This window comes from Manacus candei, unplaced genomic scaffold (assembly GCF_025592945.1).
Source record: "Manacus candei isolate 608988 ecotype Guabito, Panama unplaced genomic scaffold, ASM2559294v1 h1tg000005l, whole genome shotgun sequence".
Taxonomy (NCBI): Eukaryota; Metazoa; Chordata; class Aves; order Passeriformes; family Pipridae; genus Manacus; species Manacus candei.
Genome location: NW_026138053.1, coordinates 25,123,087 through 25,139,371, shown reverse-complemented (window position 1 = coordinate 25,139,371; position 16,285 = coordinate 25,123,087). Strand labels below are relative to the sequence as shown.

Here is a 16,285-nt window from a genome sequence, read left to right as displayed (position 1 = left end):
GGAAGAAACAATATCCCTTTGTCCCCAAATCCTTTTTACCTACCTGCACAGCCAAAAGCTAGGTGATACCTTGAAGAGGGGCTGAATTTGACACAACACACATTTGCCTTGGCCTCGATGCTTGCTACTGAGTTGTCCAAATTGGTAGACCACAGTTTCACTAGAGAAAGGGAAAAAGAGACATGAGTAAACAAAGTAAAAAATAACAAACCCATCAACCTCATCTGAAAGGCCTAAAATCTAGTTATTTCATGAATAGGATTATGGAAAGCCTCAGTTGCCAAGATATTAGTGATGATAAAGGATCAGTTGGCTCTGGTGGTTGGTAAGTTTGAACACATCCTCAAGTCCACCCTGTCAATACCCTGCCCACCACCTCCACACACACAGGAGATGCCACATGGCTGAGACCATCAGAGCAGGTGACCAAACAACATTAATCTCAGCATTTAAGGTTCCTGCAGTACAGATTCATATAACCCAGAATAGGAGGCACATTCTTTTTTTGTTCCTGATCCCTGTGCTGGGATGCCAGAGCTCCATGCTCTGTGGCAGAATTGCCTTGCACAGAATAAATATACCTAATTGTATGCACAGTGAGCGAGAACAACTTGTTTTATTCTCAAGAAACTGGCACAGACAGGAAAGAAATCAGTATGCTGGCTTCCTCTGATGCAATACTCCCCTGGTACAAGAACTTTACTGTTCTACAAGGCTACCACATGAACACTGATTGAACTACGTGCCACAGAATGAGCTCTTCCCCTCAAGCACTCCAGTGCTTCACAGAATGACCAACAGAAAACACCAGAGCTTTTCAAAACACAGCCTTCCCCACCCACCAGAAACACTTCAAGTACCATTTAACCTTAAGGTGAAGAGTGCCAGGTGCTCCTCAAATAATCAATATTATTAAATGTTAAAGAAAAAACACACTGCCTTCAGTCCAGATGGAGGGGCAGCAGATTGGCATCAAGCCTGTCGATGCCTACAAGGCAAAAAATAAGACTTAAATGTTCTCCCTTTCCCTCGATGAGCGGGTTGAGCAGCACTTGAGTATCATGATCAGCATGCTGAGGCACAAAGCAGAGCAAGCTGGAGCCAGTGTCTGAACAAGCAGGGATTACACAAAGGGTTAATCCCCTCAAGAGCTCCCCATGAGCTGCCTGGGCTTCTTCAGATCCGTGGCCAACAGGTCCTCCACAGTCTTTTTACAGAAAGATCACACTGGATAGGAAGTGAGCAAAAATGGTCAAACCCCAGGAATCCTGTAACCCACTGAAGTCAATACATGAGGTCAGAGCTCTTATGGTGTGTCCCCAGCTCTGAGGGGTCCTCTGTACCACCTCTTGGCCAGCCTTTCCCAGGGCCTTTGAAGGAGAAGCAAGGTTTCCACCTGGAGTACCCAAGGATGGTTTAGACAGTGAAGGAAAAGGAAGAAAAGGACAAAGGTAGGTAGGTTCTAGTGCACCTACTTTTTAATAGTATGGTAAGAATGAAAAGCAACAAGATTGGGCGATTTCTGACTGTACCAAGGAGAACTGCTTCAGGGATGGAGGAAATACAGCACTGCTCGGGGCACACCAAGGAATCATTTCAAATACAGCACTGTGGGGGTATCTGGCAGCTGCCTGAAACCTTTAGAAAGCAGCACACATACACATACCAGAAATACAAACACTGATGCACACTCTATTTGCACAGAAACATCGTGGAAAATTCAATGAAAACAGCACCCAGCCCGTGGCTGGTTTTCAGAAATAAATCCATTCTCATTGATCAGAGCTGTAATATTCATACTAAACACCTGGCTACATTTCTAAATGGAACAACAGTTTGGCAAGCATGGCTAAAGAAGCTCTCTTCTCCCAGGTAAGACTGGATGATAAACCTTCTCCACCGTGTTCAACACTTGGGGGCAGAGAGGGGAACAGGGGCAGGGAAGAATTTTGCAAACCAATGAAATATTAACATTTTGCTTAAATGAACAGACACCAGCAGATGTGCAGCCTAAGTTCCAGTGGCAATAAAGGGCATCAAGTTTATGGATGAGATGGTATGGGAAGCAAATAAAACATGATTACAAGAGGACACTGTTAGCAGACAACACCACTTCAACTTGAGAAGCATGGGGTGGGCACATGATTTCAAAAGTTCAGGGTGACGTTCTGCCCAAATCTAGTACTAAAACAACACAGGTTTGTATTGAAGCCTTCCAACCAGGTATCAATATTTAAAGCTGCATCCAAAGCAGCCGAGTGTTTCCTTGCCACCACCTCTAACAAACAAATGGCCATCTGGTCCCAGCTTTGCAGCAAAAGCTAATTGAGGGCTCAATTTCAACTTGGCTCCTTTTTTTTTTCATTCAAGTTTGCAGGTCATAAGCTGAGCCATTTAGTCTGGTGAAGAGACAACCCGTGTGTTCAAAGTCATCACAATATTCGTTACAACTGACAGACACAGATTAGAGCCTGCAATTTCTGTGATCTAACTGCTGTGAGATACTCCGGGCTCCAATTATATCTTAGTCAGTACCATAAAAAGGATAGATGGGACACATAAAAACACATAATGAAACATGTCAATTTTTACCTAGAACTGCCCATTATTTTTTAAAAATACTGACAGGTTAATAAAGCATAATTCATAAGGGCAGAGTTTATTTGCTATAGCTTTCAGCAATTTTGCTGAGGTTGAGGCAGTAATTATACAACACACAGATGTCTTGATAACATCTAGAATTGTGTTGATGAGACAGGCGACCATCTGAGAATGACTATTTCTGAAACACATGTTCTCAAAGCATATTCTTCCTCATTTTGCAGCTGCTCAGAGAGAAATCTCTATGTGGCCAAATGCCTGCCTCTCACCAAAGTAGTAAGAAGATGCCTCCAGAACAGCTTTTTCAGTTTAAAATGTTTAGGTATTTTCAAGATTTTTTTTTTTTTTAGTTGGAGCTCTACACCAAATGTGTAAGTTCCCAAATTAATTTCCCATGCATCATTTCTGTGTCTAAACATTGATTAAAAGAGGCAGAAGCCTGTTCTACAATAGTTGAAGGTGTTGATGTACACAGTTGGTACAGAGTAAGGATGTTTCATCCAGCCTGTCATTCATGCAATTCTTATCTGCTCATGTGATGGAGAGCCTGCTGCTGCTCTGAAAAAGCTCTAAGCCAGGAATAGGATCTTGCTACCAGAAAACTCATTTGCAGAGATTAGCAGAATCTCTAGGAAAAGAGAAAACTGCTGAATTGTCCTGCTAGGCAAAATTTTTGACCCACTGCCTTCTGTGAGGATGATGTAAACTGATGACTTTTAGTAGGCAGTGACTGCAGGGTACTCCTTGCATAAGACACTGACTTTCTGGTCAGTATTGTAACTGCCAACATCATCTTGACCTTTTCAGGGTACTCCCAAATGAATCCAACAACCCCACAAATCTCCAGGAAATTACTGAACTTTTTGGCCAGAAAAATGACCAAACTGAAGGTTCAACCTGATATTTTGAGAGCAGTAAACACCTACACCTCAAGGTCATGTCAGTGGAAGCTGAAGGAGTGAAGTATCACTGAAAATGAAGCCCCAAACAATCCTCTGGAAGCTAGAGGAACAAACTGTGATCTGCAGTTCTCAGGCTATTTCCCTCTCTAGAAGGCTGTGCCTTTTTCTTTCTATGAAGCAAATTCTGCATATCTGTGATGCCTCTCTGAATTCAGAGGCACTATAAAAAAAAAAAATAGCTGTGGGACTGGTACCAGGTCTCACTTACCAAGGCAGCATGGAAATTACTTTCCTTAGATGGAATGAGACAGATGCTTGTGTTCCTCCTTGCCATGAGACAATGAAAAGTAACCTCTTGCTACAGCTCAGAGCTCCAGGTGCTCCTGTTCTACTCCACCTCTCCAATTCAAGCCAGGAATAGTGAAGGGACTATGGATGTAAAACCAGAACTCTTTCTTCAATTGAATTTGTCAGTGCTGCTTCTATCTCCTAGAGCTTCAGAGAACTTCAAAAACAACCCCAAAGCAGAGAAATACTTGATCACCCCAAAACAGGCCTGTGTCCCAGTGAAGACTTAAATGCCATACACATAGCATCACAAAATATTTCACTCTCCCTCTCATCTGCTAACTTTACCATGGTCATTACACTACACCCCTGATCCAGAACAGACAGCTCTAAGTCATTAGCTAAATTTATTAGCACCAGCCCTACCCTGGTACCTTGATGACATCATTTTGCTTTCACAAATTTAAACAATCTTCTCTCCTCCAAGAGCAGAAAGTCACCCTTTCCTATTTACAAGAGAATCAGAGCTCCTGCCATTATTATGTGCATAAAAGAATTGAAATTAAGACTGTGCCTTCTCCCCAAGCTTCTTGTAGTACAAATAAGCATCAATTTTTGCTCATTGCTGTCTGGTTGGAGTACACCTTTGGGTCCCTACAGACATACACAAGTACCTTTGCCCCTTGAAAAGGGAAGGGCATAACAACTGTAGATAAAAGTGAGGGGTTTGTACACACAGTAGTTACTTCAAATGCTTTTATGCTCTCATTATCTGCTATTACACTAAAAAGATCTTCCACAAACAAGCATCCTAGATTATCTTCTCATCTAAGGACATGGACAATGAAGGATTCGGGGCCAAGGATGCTGCTTCTAATTATAACAGAATCATTTTCTCCCTAATAGCACTGTCAGAATCCCTTTTGCTGTGCCTGAGTCCTGGCAGAGAGCTGTGAAGCACAGGATTTTTTCCTTTATAAGTTTCTCCAATACTTGCCTACCAAGTGCTTTCAAAATTAGCTTCCAACTTGAAAAGACCAAGGAGAGACAGGCAGAGACCCAGGCAAGCAGGAAGAACTGGCAAAGCTGTCACTTTTTTTTTTTTTTTTTGCTGGTTTGTCCTGATCACTTGACAGAAAAACGTGATGCTTGTGCTTTGTGGGGAAGCACAGCAAGATTAGCTCCAATTGCTCTGGTCACACTAACACCTATCAGCAGGGAGATTTCTTGCTAGAAAGCCCAGTGTGGCCTCACAGAAGTAGAGAAATAAAAGAGGACAGGAAGAGTAGAAAAAAAAATCTTTCCTGACAGATGCTGTACCTGGCCAAACACGTGTACTCACAGCTGGCCAGAACTCAACCAAACAGTCATGAACATAAGCAGAAGGACAAAATTTTAAGTTAGACAAGTCTGAATTAAGACACTTCTCATTGGTGTTAACTTTTCCTCACATTTAACCCTTTCAAATGTGATCACTGAAACAGAAGGTGGGCACCACAACATTAATTTGGACGTTTGCTACTATTGCTCTGTACCATAAAGGCTTCTAAAATCTGTGCTGAGACTCCATGTGTCTCTAATTGGCTTTTTATAAATGCATATCACAGGCAAATCATGGTAAAAGTAAAGGATAAAAATGTTCCAGCCCAGTTTTATCCACCAAAACCCCAATACACCTTGAAAAGACCTTTGTGAATTGAAATGCAGGTTATGTAGATCTGCAGGCTTTATTACAATAATTTCTATGTAAACAGTTCACTTTTAGAGACAATTACTGAAGAAGGGGAATGCTAAACTGAGGACAGGAGTTCTGCTTGCAGCTGGGCTTTGCAAAACTGGACACCTCCTTAACATGCTAATAAATGCATGTCTACCTGGCAGATCAGCTCTTTCACATGCATGGCAGGAGTGGGGAGCACTGATGAAGAGGTTGATAACTTACCAGGTGAATGTTCAACTCCTGCTGCATTTAAGCAAACAGAAAACACTCCTGACTTCCACCAACAGAGGAGGAAGTGTATTGAAAACATTTAAGGCCCACCTTAAGTAGAAAGTAATCATTAAAGCTGCGTTTTCTAGGTGGAATTATCAGCTGCAGGAACTGTAGTGACAGGACAAGGGGAAATGGCTTCAAACTGACAGAGGGCAGGGATAGATGGGATATTGGGAAGAAATTCTTCCCTGTGAGGGTGGTGAGGCACTGGCACAGGTTGCCCAGAGTAGCTGTTGCTTGCCCCATCCCTGCAAGTGTCCAAGACCAAGGCTTGGAGCAACTTGGTCTAGTGGAAAGTGTCCCATGTCCTGTCCATGGCAAGGGGGTAGAAAGGGGTGAGCTTTAAGGTCTCTTCCAATCCAAACCAATTCTACGATTCCATGACTCCCAGATGCAATTGAGAAACATCAATTTCTTTTGAAACAGCATTTTAAAGCTTTTTAGAAGGGGGAGCAGCTTATGAAAAATTAATTTATCATTTCAAAGCAAATCATGCAAAGCTCTGTCCAGAGCTCTAGCAGCCCATCTGTGAGAGCTGATCCCCACTGACTAGGAAAGGAACTCTTAAGCTCTTGCTGTTTAATAACTCTGATTTGATATTGTAAACACATTACAGATAAAATCTCGTTCATTAGGGATGAAGAATACTACATCTCACTCAGTGCTATCCTCTTCTTTAGGAGCTTCCTATTTCTTCCTAGAAAAGGAAGATTTTTCTACCACCATGGGGTAAAGGGCTTGTCTTAAGGGTTCTCCAAAAGTGCTTTGTCAAATGGACCCCCGAGTGTGGAAAGCTGAGAGCTGCTCCCAGCACTCCCACTCAGTCCACCACCCAACTCCTTTAAGCCCCAAGAAACACAGGGCACATGGTTAGAGCAGGAAGCTTCTTGTGCACAGTCTTTAACATTCAGAGCTACAGGTAAAAGAGCAGCAGGCATTTTCTAACTGCTGCTTTTTTTACTGACAGTCTCATTTTTGAAACAAAAATACATGCTGTTCTTTTGAAGGGCCCCAAGGCTTTAACTCAACAAGTTTAACTAATGTTAAAACACATTCTGCTTTGTTTAGAGTCCTGGAAAATGCTAGCTGAGAGAATATTACACAAGAAATGTGAAGCAAGAGATCTTAATCCAAACAAAGCCTCTCCTTCTCTAAGATCCGAAAATTCAGTAGTACCTTGACACATTACCACGACAACTACAATATTGAAGGCAGCTGAGGAATCAGCTCCTTGAAATATCACATTTTTGTTCCTCCAAGGGAATAAACAGAGGATAAAAGCCTTCTGCACAGAGACTGAAAAAGAATAATACCTTTGGCATCGTCAGAGCCTGAAGCCAATAGCTTTGGGTCCATCAAGTTAAAGTCAACACTCCAGCACCTTTTCTCATGCTCCTGTTCAGAGAAACAAGAAAAATATTGCAAGATAGTGAGTTGTAATATGATAAAACAGGAAAGGAAAACACACATGTAATTTGGTATAAATTGCCAGTGGAGTCCTGGACAGAGCAGCTTATTGTGTTTACGAATTTCTCAAAGAAGTATCTTTTCTCCCAATCAAACCAAACCTTGCAGTATCCTAGATGTGCCAGGAAAGCAGAAAACAGTAGAATAGCTTTTTTAAAAACCAAAATTGATTTAATTTTTACTTGAAAGAAAAAATAAGTTTCAGGAAATATATACTGAAAACCTGGTTTTGGAGCATGATGTGACTGGTTGTGCTGCTCCTTATTCTAGAAGAGCATAGTTGTATCTTCCAGTAGTAATAAGCAACTCAATAAATATCTCCCAACATTGATAAGATGCCCATTTCAAACACCTCCTCTCTGAAAGTCCAGCAAATCCTCACTTTCCTGTTGAGCTAATAAATGAATCTTCTGGAGTCTAATCCTCTGTTTTTCCACTCAAACAAATATTCTTTAAAAAATATTCTTGAAAGACTGCACACTCTTCCCCAAAACACAGAAGTGCTGTAATTGCTATGCTGGCACATCCCACATGGAAGCAGAACACTGCATTGAATAAAACCTGAAATTCAGTCTACTCTTTGTTTAAAGACTTCACACAGGCTTGCAAGACAAAAAGCTCGCCAGGATGAAGTCACCCAGGATGAAACCCTAAAGGGTTTCAATACATGCAAAACAGATGTCAGTATGCAACCTCTGTGCAAATCCAAATAAGAAATTCAAGTAATCTGATAGGAAGCAAAATGAGTTTGTTTTAATGTAAGCAACAGCTGGTTCTCTCCAGGTTCATTATTCAGCATCATAAAGAAATGCAAAATGTATTTGAGGGGAAAGCAGACAAGATTTATTTTGTTCAGTATAATTTCTTTTGTATTGAGATAGGCAAAGGACTAGTAAAAACAAGCATTATAAAAATGGCTAAAACACAATGAAAAAGTAAAACAGAGGTTTAAATAGGAACTAAAACTTATGTTGAACTGCCAAAAAGGGGAAACTAAAGGCTGGTCTGCAGTTCATTCATTATCACTGACTGGTTTCAATGGACTGTGTTACCCATACAACAGCCTGCAGCACTTCCAGCCTCTCCCCAAATGCAACAACCCTCCTTGTTCTGGTCACAAGCCTCTCAGGAGCCATTACACAGAAACACAGTGTTCAAGTGCCATGAAGAGACAAAATGCCAGAAGCTTCTCCTGAGGCAGGTCTCTCTGTGGAGCTGAGCCCACCTGTGTGCTGAGGACTGTGCAGGGTTCTGCCCACGCTCCCTTCTCCCAGCCTCGCCACTTAAGTCTGCATTTTGCACTTCTGCTTTAGGAGCACCTGCATCAGCAACCACTGCAGGGCTTTACAAAAGGCTTTTGACAAAGACTGAAGTGGAACAGGTATGGAGAGACAGAGGTCTCTAAAGAAAGGCGAGAGAGCTTTCCAGGCACTCATTTTTCCCTGTGCAGATTCCCTGCCTGAAAGCAGCAGCAAGAAAATGTCAACTGCCTCATGCCTGTGACAGGAAGACAGAACTGCCTCCCTCAGAGGGCTACAACTCAATAAAGCTGTGTGGATGAGCCATTTACCAAATGGGAAGAGCATCCATTTCCCCCTGTGGAACAGAAAAGCCTATTGCTGGACCAGGAGCAGAACCTCTGAATGCTGCTCCCCCAGTCAGCGCTCATGTTACCTGGTAGACCTTGGATCTTTGTCCTGTGAATCCATCCCAAAGGATGACAGTGCCTTCATAGTCACTGCTGGCGAGCAGGTTCTTGTGGTAACTACTCCAGCTGATACAGCTGAAAGACAAAAGAGCCCTGCTCAGTCTCACAGTAAATCATAACTTACAACCCCAAAATCACTCTTGCAATGCATCAGGCAATAAGTATCTTTGCAAAGCCCACAGCGTTTGATCAAGGCATCCCACTGAAATACAAAGGACAGGAAAAAACAAAACCTACCAGAAATAAAACAAGCCTTCCCCCACAAACTAAAAGAACAGCTCTGTTGGCTGAAGAGACATTGCCCCCTCGATGTGAAGTGCTAGGGTTTAGGATCTTTTAGAAGTGCATTTATCTCTAATGCTGATTGTCTTGCTATTTTAATTCCACACAAATTCTCAGAGTTTAAGGTTTGACTTCTTAACCTCTTACCAATAGCTACCACTATTAATATTACCATAAACTACTATTATTATTACCATAAAGATAAGAATTTACCTAACAGCAGGCAAAACACAGCAGCATGGATGGTAAATCAACACATATCTAATGTTCTATATACATGCACCTCTTGCAAATGAATGTTTGACTTCTGAGAAACAACTTTCAGCTTTCTGTAAATGCTGAAAAAACCCCTTTTTAGCCAGAAGGAAACACCAGTTTGTTTGCTGTGAGTATTTCAGGAAACGTTTCTGATCAAGAACTGCAAAATATATCACACAGGTTTTAATTTTAAACTGAATTAAGTGGCTGTGCAAAACTAAATGATGATTCCACTGACAAACTCTAACCATCAGCAGAGAAAAACAAGAGCAGCGACACTGCCAAGTCACACTCATGGCATTCTGGCACTGTGCCTCCACTCTGACTCCCAAAAAATGTGACAGAGGTAAGAAAATTTGTAATACTTGTTCACCAATATTTGGACCATCTGGCAAAGAAGTGAGCCAGTTGCTATCAGCTATGGTGCACGTAGCAGAGGCTGAACTGACAGATCCAATTCGTTCCCATCCTCAAAAAGCTCTGACACAGATAACTAGATTATTGTAGCCTTGAGGCCAAGTTTTAACCAACAATATAAACTGAAAGTCTGTGATTCTTTAACTTAGTGCTGCTTTGATCAGTGCAGCTACACACTGAAGCATGATGTAGGTACATGGATACTGACTTAGGAGTATTATACCTTGACAAATTCTTGGTTCCACTGCACATTTGCATCCTGTTTTCCTTAGTAATTTACACACAGAAGGGGAAAAGTACTTCTCCTTTCTTAAGGTAGTTAAGTATAAACATTTATTTTCCAATTATTTAAATAACAGCAAGTAGCATTGGTGTTCTGCTTCTGACTATGGTCACACTTAACAACATCCTTTGGTTTTAAAACTTTACATTCAGAAAGTTAAAATTTTATTTACCTCATGTAAGTCATCATCTTTAACCACCAGCTGCTAAGAGGATGTTAGAGGTGATACAGCTCAGGCAATGCTTTCCTTGGCTTCACCTTTTCCACACCATGTCATTAATGAGAAAATATTAGTGTGCCTAGCCCCTGTAGGCACGAGGGCTGTCCACAAATGTATCATCAAGGGGCTATCATTACTCCAGCTCTACTATTGTTAGGTACCCACACAGAAAAGCAGGTCTTGACAGCCTATGATTTACCAGAAGCCTCATTCTGAGAGGCTTAAGTGGCTCCCTGAGGACCAAGTGAAGCTGGCAGGCACTGCCCACCAGAGCTGTGAGGTGAAGGTTGCAGCAGTCCAGAGATAACCACATCTGATGCCTGGAGTCCTGTTTCTAGGTGGAGCAGTCCCTGGTGGAAGCAGAAACAGCTCAGAGCCCTAGAGCTACAACAGTGAGCTCTGGGCTGGGAGCAGACTCCAGCTAATGGCAGGGGGGTAGACACTGCACTAGACCTTTATCAGTTCAAACCTGCTCCCTACCACCTTATCTCCTCTCAAGTCAGGGCTTCAAGGAGCTTAAGGAAAAAAGGAAATAATCTGTAAGTGTAGCCATCACACAAAAGCAGAAAGAATACAGCCCAGAGCCAGATCTTAGAAGGCATTCTGGGTGGCTTTGAGAGTATATCAGGCAGCACTAGCCAGTGGAGAGGGTCCTAGAGAAAGGCTGATGTGCTGGTGACACCTTGGCTGGTCAGAGGATGGATGATCTATGCTAGTGGATTGGCACAGGAGAGCTGGGTATTGCCAGCTGAAGTATGAAGAGGATAATCACATAACCACATCTTGTCAAACAAGAAATCACCCCAGATGATGAAAATTAGAAATAACTGAGGAGGCAGAAAGATGTAAAGGACAGAGTTTAACGGTTCTGTTCAAGATGGATTTAATAAGTGTCAGGTTTGTAGGGACAGGTAATACTTTACTAGCTCAGTCAATACAGATGAAGAAAAATGAAGGGTTTCTGTGTCCAAAAGCATGTCCATTAGTTCTAGCACAGCAAAAATCCCACTGCAGCCTGATGGTGTTAACAAGGGGTTAACACTCATTTGGAAAGAATTTGTAGATAGACCAAGAGGGGAAAACAGGAACTGACAGGTGAAAAATGTTTAGGGATTTGCAGCCACTAAGTGCTTCAATTAACACCTTTTAAGTCACACACACCATAAATCTTTCATTTTTAAGTAATATGATTAGGGGATCATAGTAAGACAAAAATCAACTCTTTTCCAGCTCTCTGCCATAATTCCCCCCTCATCACCACCCAACTCTTTGAAAGGTCTGAAACCAGACCTTTCTCCTAAACGTTGCGATACCTAACTTAAATTCTGTAAAGTAACCTTTGTAGAGCACAGTTTAGGGTTGGATCAGCTGGAGGGGAGCTCCCCCTCCAGGTAAAGGATGCTTCTTTTTTGAGGTTTGACTATCCTTTCGTAGAAATCATATAATGCTTTGGGTTGGAAGGGACCTTACAGATCATCTCATTCCAAGCCCTCTGTGAGGGGCAGGGGCAGCTTCCACCAGCCCAGGTTGCTCCAAGCTCCGTCCAACCTGGCCCTGAACACTTCCAGGGATAGGGCAGCCACAGCTTCTCTGGGCAACCTGTGCCAGGGCCTCACTACCTTCTGAGTAAAGAACTTCCTAATATCTAATCTAAATCTCTCCTCTTTTAGCTTGAAATTGTCCCCCCTTATCCTACCGCTACTTGTGCCCCTAAAAAGTCACACCATGAAAAGTCCTTTGGTTGTATCCTCTGGCAGCTGTGACAACACACACCTAGAAGAAGGCTGTCCTAGAGCTGGGACATAGCAATGTTTCCCTTCCATGTGGCTTCCCAGGGACCTACAAAGGGTCGAGAACCTGCTGCCATGTTCCCCTCAAGGCAAACACTGATCTTTCTTCCATGCCCAACACAGGCAATTTTGTTGAAACTTCAAAGATATCAATTCTTTTTGGGTTCCCCTGAGATGTTATCGTGGGCAACAAATTGAACAACGGACTCAAAAAAAGGCATGGGGGAAAAAGCTGGAGAAGGGGAAAGGAAAGGGCAAAGGTGAGATGAACCAAATATGCAGCTTACACATTCCTCAAACAGGTTAACCATCAAACCCTCAGAAGTTCATAAAAATAACCTTTTGCAGACAATCTTTAGATGGCCTGCAGACACATCCAGGGAGAAACTGAAGTGTGGAGGCTCTGAGATATGATATAAAAATAACTACCTAGGGCTGAGAGAATGTATAATTCAGCACTGGATTAAAAGGCAGTGTGAGATGCCATCTTTTATTTTAAATATAGCAGCTTTATTTTTTTCAGGTTTTGCTTTGTTCTTTAATCCAGAAACAGGGTGATAGTTACACCCCAGAGGTTTATCTTATCAGAAGTTGTGATAGCTTTCCTTCCCAGGGGATTAAGCTGGAGAAACTCTAGCTGAAAGCTAATCACCAACCTCTGAAACACTCTCCTACCCTCAGCATCTGATCCAGCCACACAGAAATCCTGACCCCGTAAAGATTTATGTGCATCCTTCATTTTATTCGGAGACACAAGTGGGCCAGCTCAGTTAACATTGTCAGTTATGCTGATGTTTATTTCATGAGCCAGTATTTTTATGGCTGAAATGTCTCAAATCCAGGATCAAGCCACCCAGTGTCAACTGCCCCTCTGGTAGTGAGAGTGAAACGAAGTTAAAGCTTTTAATAAGGCACAAACTCCTGTGGTCTGACCTGCTTCCAAGCACCAAGTGCTTCAGATCCAGTCTATTACCACGAGTCAACCAGTGACCAGTAGTTTTAGGACTTAAATGTTTTTAAGGGCTGCAAAAACATCCACCTGAAAAACAACACTAAACAAATACTTCAGAGACAGGTGGAATTAAATTACTGCTACGAATGTTTTAAATGAAACTAATCAATTCTAAGAAAACCCTCCCAGAGGTTAAGAGACAACTACTTTTAAAGAAAAACTCCATCTTCTTGCAAAGTAAAGAAGTCATTCTAAAAACTGGAATTAATGCAAGTTGAAGGTATATTTCTTTATAACCTCTTTAATGTCAAACACTCTCCACACTGGAAACACAGGCATCCAACACAACAAGGATTTTCAGCTCATACCTCTCCAAATAGCAGAGACTCCATGACGAAAAACACCATCTGACAAGTTTTTGCCTAATTTAAACTTAATAGTGAGAACTGGCTGCCATTTTCAAAGCTGGCAGCAATACACCCATGAACTGCTGTTAGGATAGAGCAATAGCACGTTTGATTTATTGACACGGAAAAATGAAAACAGTGAAATATCGGCAGCCTCCTAAAAAAGAAAGGCTACCGAAGCTTTGCTTTAACTGTCGTTGACTAAACAGATGCAGCTGATTTCGGAGGTTTGTGGTAACATCTATCACTGAAGTACAGATGCTACAAACACACAGTGGTGAGCATGCAGAATACTAAACATGGATTTCAAAAGCATGTTTACCCAACCACACTCGCACATCACCTATTGTAGATTAACGAGGCCTAAAGCCAATTTTTTACCTGAATGCCAGATCTCCTTATTTGTCTCCCCCCCCGAGACCTATGGCAAAACAACGAATCTGCCTCTTGAATAAATCAGAGCAGAGCTGTGGCTCACTGCTGGCCAGTCCTCTCCATCCTTTCCCAGCTCCCACACGGAGGGAGCCGCAGATTAGCGCCTGCCATAGCTAGGGACACAGCAAGTCATAATTAGCTCACAGGGTGCTGTTTATAGCTACTACACAATGCCAGGATTTGTTTCTTGTACTGCAGCTATGAATCTGTAAATGGGATTTTTATGAGGATTTATGTGTCATCTTGTGTTTTTCCTGGAAGCTTATGCCACTGTTGTTCCCGGGGGACGCGATGCACATTTACCAGAAACCCGACACACCGACTTCCTCCCCGTTCTTAAAAATAGGGATGAGAAGGCTTAGCAGATGATGAAAAAAGAATGCATTTAAGAAGCAGGTGGGTGTAAAAAAAGGGGGTTGGAAAAGAGGAAGAGACTCAGCTACAGCTGGTACCAGGGCTCTGCTCCAGGAAAGCCTACAATCAATTACTGCTGGCACGAAGCTCAACCTTTCAGCAGGCACCCAGCTGGCACACGGCAGAGCAGGGCTGGGCTGGCGCCAGCCCCGGCCCAGGCATGGGCTTCCCTTCCCGCAGCTGCTCTGGGCCAGACTTGCTCTTGGCCAGACACGAGTCCTCACAAATGCTGTCACCTGTCTGCCTTCATAAAAGCCCATCAGAGCTGCTGCTCCTCCGAAAGCTGAGCCACCAACATCACCACTAATGATTTATGTTCCGGCATCATCGCTCTGAACAAGGTTAACCAGGATCAATTTAACCAGGACAGACATGTCACCAAATCCCATCTGCAGGCAGACCCCTGCATCTCTGCTGGGAAGAGAAATACCACCCATGTGACAGGGCAGAAATATGTTTGCCTTCGATATCAGGAAGGGCACTCTCAGGTAGAGCAAAGCCTCTTGAAGAAGCTGCACCTCCACCCAAATTAAGATCAACAGCTTTAAGCCGAGGCTTTTTACAAAGCGCAGGCTCCACTTGTTTAGATTTTTTTCTATTATAATACAGGCACATTTTCAGCACACTGCAATATTCCATAATGAAATTACAGCCTTCACATATAACTTCTCCCTCAAGCGACGCCACTTCAGAAGAGCAAGTTATTATGCTGCTCGACGCCGCGCCAGCGAGCCCGGCACCGGTGACTGGCAGCACAGCTAATGGATATAGCAGGGATGCGTTTGACTGACAGACCAACTTTATTTGTCAAAACCAAAAGCACCTACATGCCAAAGGAAGCCTGATATAATGTGGAGGAGGCTGACGGGGAAAAAAAAAAACCAACAATCATATTTCTTCAAAGGAATGAGAAAAACTAGGGCAAGAAAATGAAAGAAGAGGACCCTGTCCTCCTCCGCTGAGGCAGAGTGTCAGAAGACAGTGCATTTAGCATTGTCACATATACAGAAAATGTATATATGTGTGAAATTTGAGAATGAGAATAAATCTTGAATTGCGAGCAGCGTCTTGTCTGGAGCACAAAGCTGACACCACTGAGTAACACCACTGAAGGCACTAACGTGGCTCTCACCAGCAGCTGCGGGAGAAAAGAGAACTAACAACTTCCTAATGCCTGGCAGGATCATCAGCGTAGACCCCTATCAAATTTGAAGCAGCAAGTTTGGAAGTTGTTTCAGATGGACTGAGAAATACCAAACATACACTGCTTCTTCCCCTTCTAATTCAGGCAAAAGGTATTGTTTGACTGCTGGATGGTTCTCCTATTATCATGCTCTTCTCTCCAGGAAAATGAAGCTGAACAGTGTGAACTCTGCTATGACTCAGGCAAAAATGCTGAACATTTCACTAGCCCAGCAAAACACAAGCTCCATAATCAGTACAGCTTATCAATGCAAATCCCTTTCAGGCTGTTTTTACCCATCTTGAAAAGCCAGTCCCAGGGTCAGCTGCATTTACATTTTTCCCTTCATAAAATAGTGTTATGCAATTCCTGGGAATAATGAGCACGAGCGACACAGGAATGACTGATCTATCTTTAGAAATGTGTCAGCTACAAAACGAAGCGTGACTCTTACGTTCTGAAGTAGGCTCACAAACATTATTAATCTTGCTGCATGACACTTTTCATGGAAGCTGGACTGTTACTTAAATTTATTACTTACACTTTTGTGGGTGCTTTACTGCTTTTAAAATGTAGAGTACCAAATAAAAACAAATGAGTTCAACAGAGATGCTGGAAACTTGTACTATAATACTGAATGGGTTTGATTGCCTGTATTATTTACTTTTGAGCTTTAACAGAATTT

At 42.5% G+C, this 16,285-nt stretch overlaps 1 protein-coding gene across 3 annotated transcripts in view; it reads right to left on the bottom strand.

Moving 5' to 3' along the window:
* The window catches only part of COP1 (COP1 E3 ubiquitin ligase), a 123,571-nt gene that overhangs the window by 54,284 nt on the left and 53,002 nt on the right, over window positions 1-16,285 (bottom strand). For all 3 annotated transcript variants that reach the window (XR_007905620.1, XM_051794157.1, XM_051794171.1), the window contains exons 13-15: window positions 8,926-9,034; window positions 7,098-7,179; window positions 44-160 (exon numbers count right to left, since the gene is read on the bottom strand). Coding sequence is in view for 2 of the 3 variants with exons in the window: in XM_051794157.1 (XP_051650117.1) it covers window positions 44-160; window positions 7,098-7,179; window positions 8,926-9,034 (308 nt within the window). In the remaining variant the exon portion in view is untranslated. The remainder of the gene's footprint in view (window positions 1-43; window positions 161-7,097; window positions 7,180-8,925; window positions 9,035-16,285) is intronic.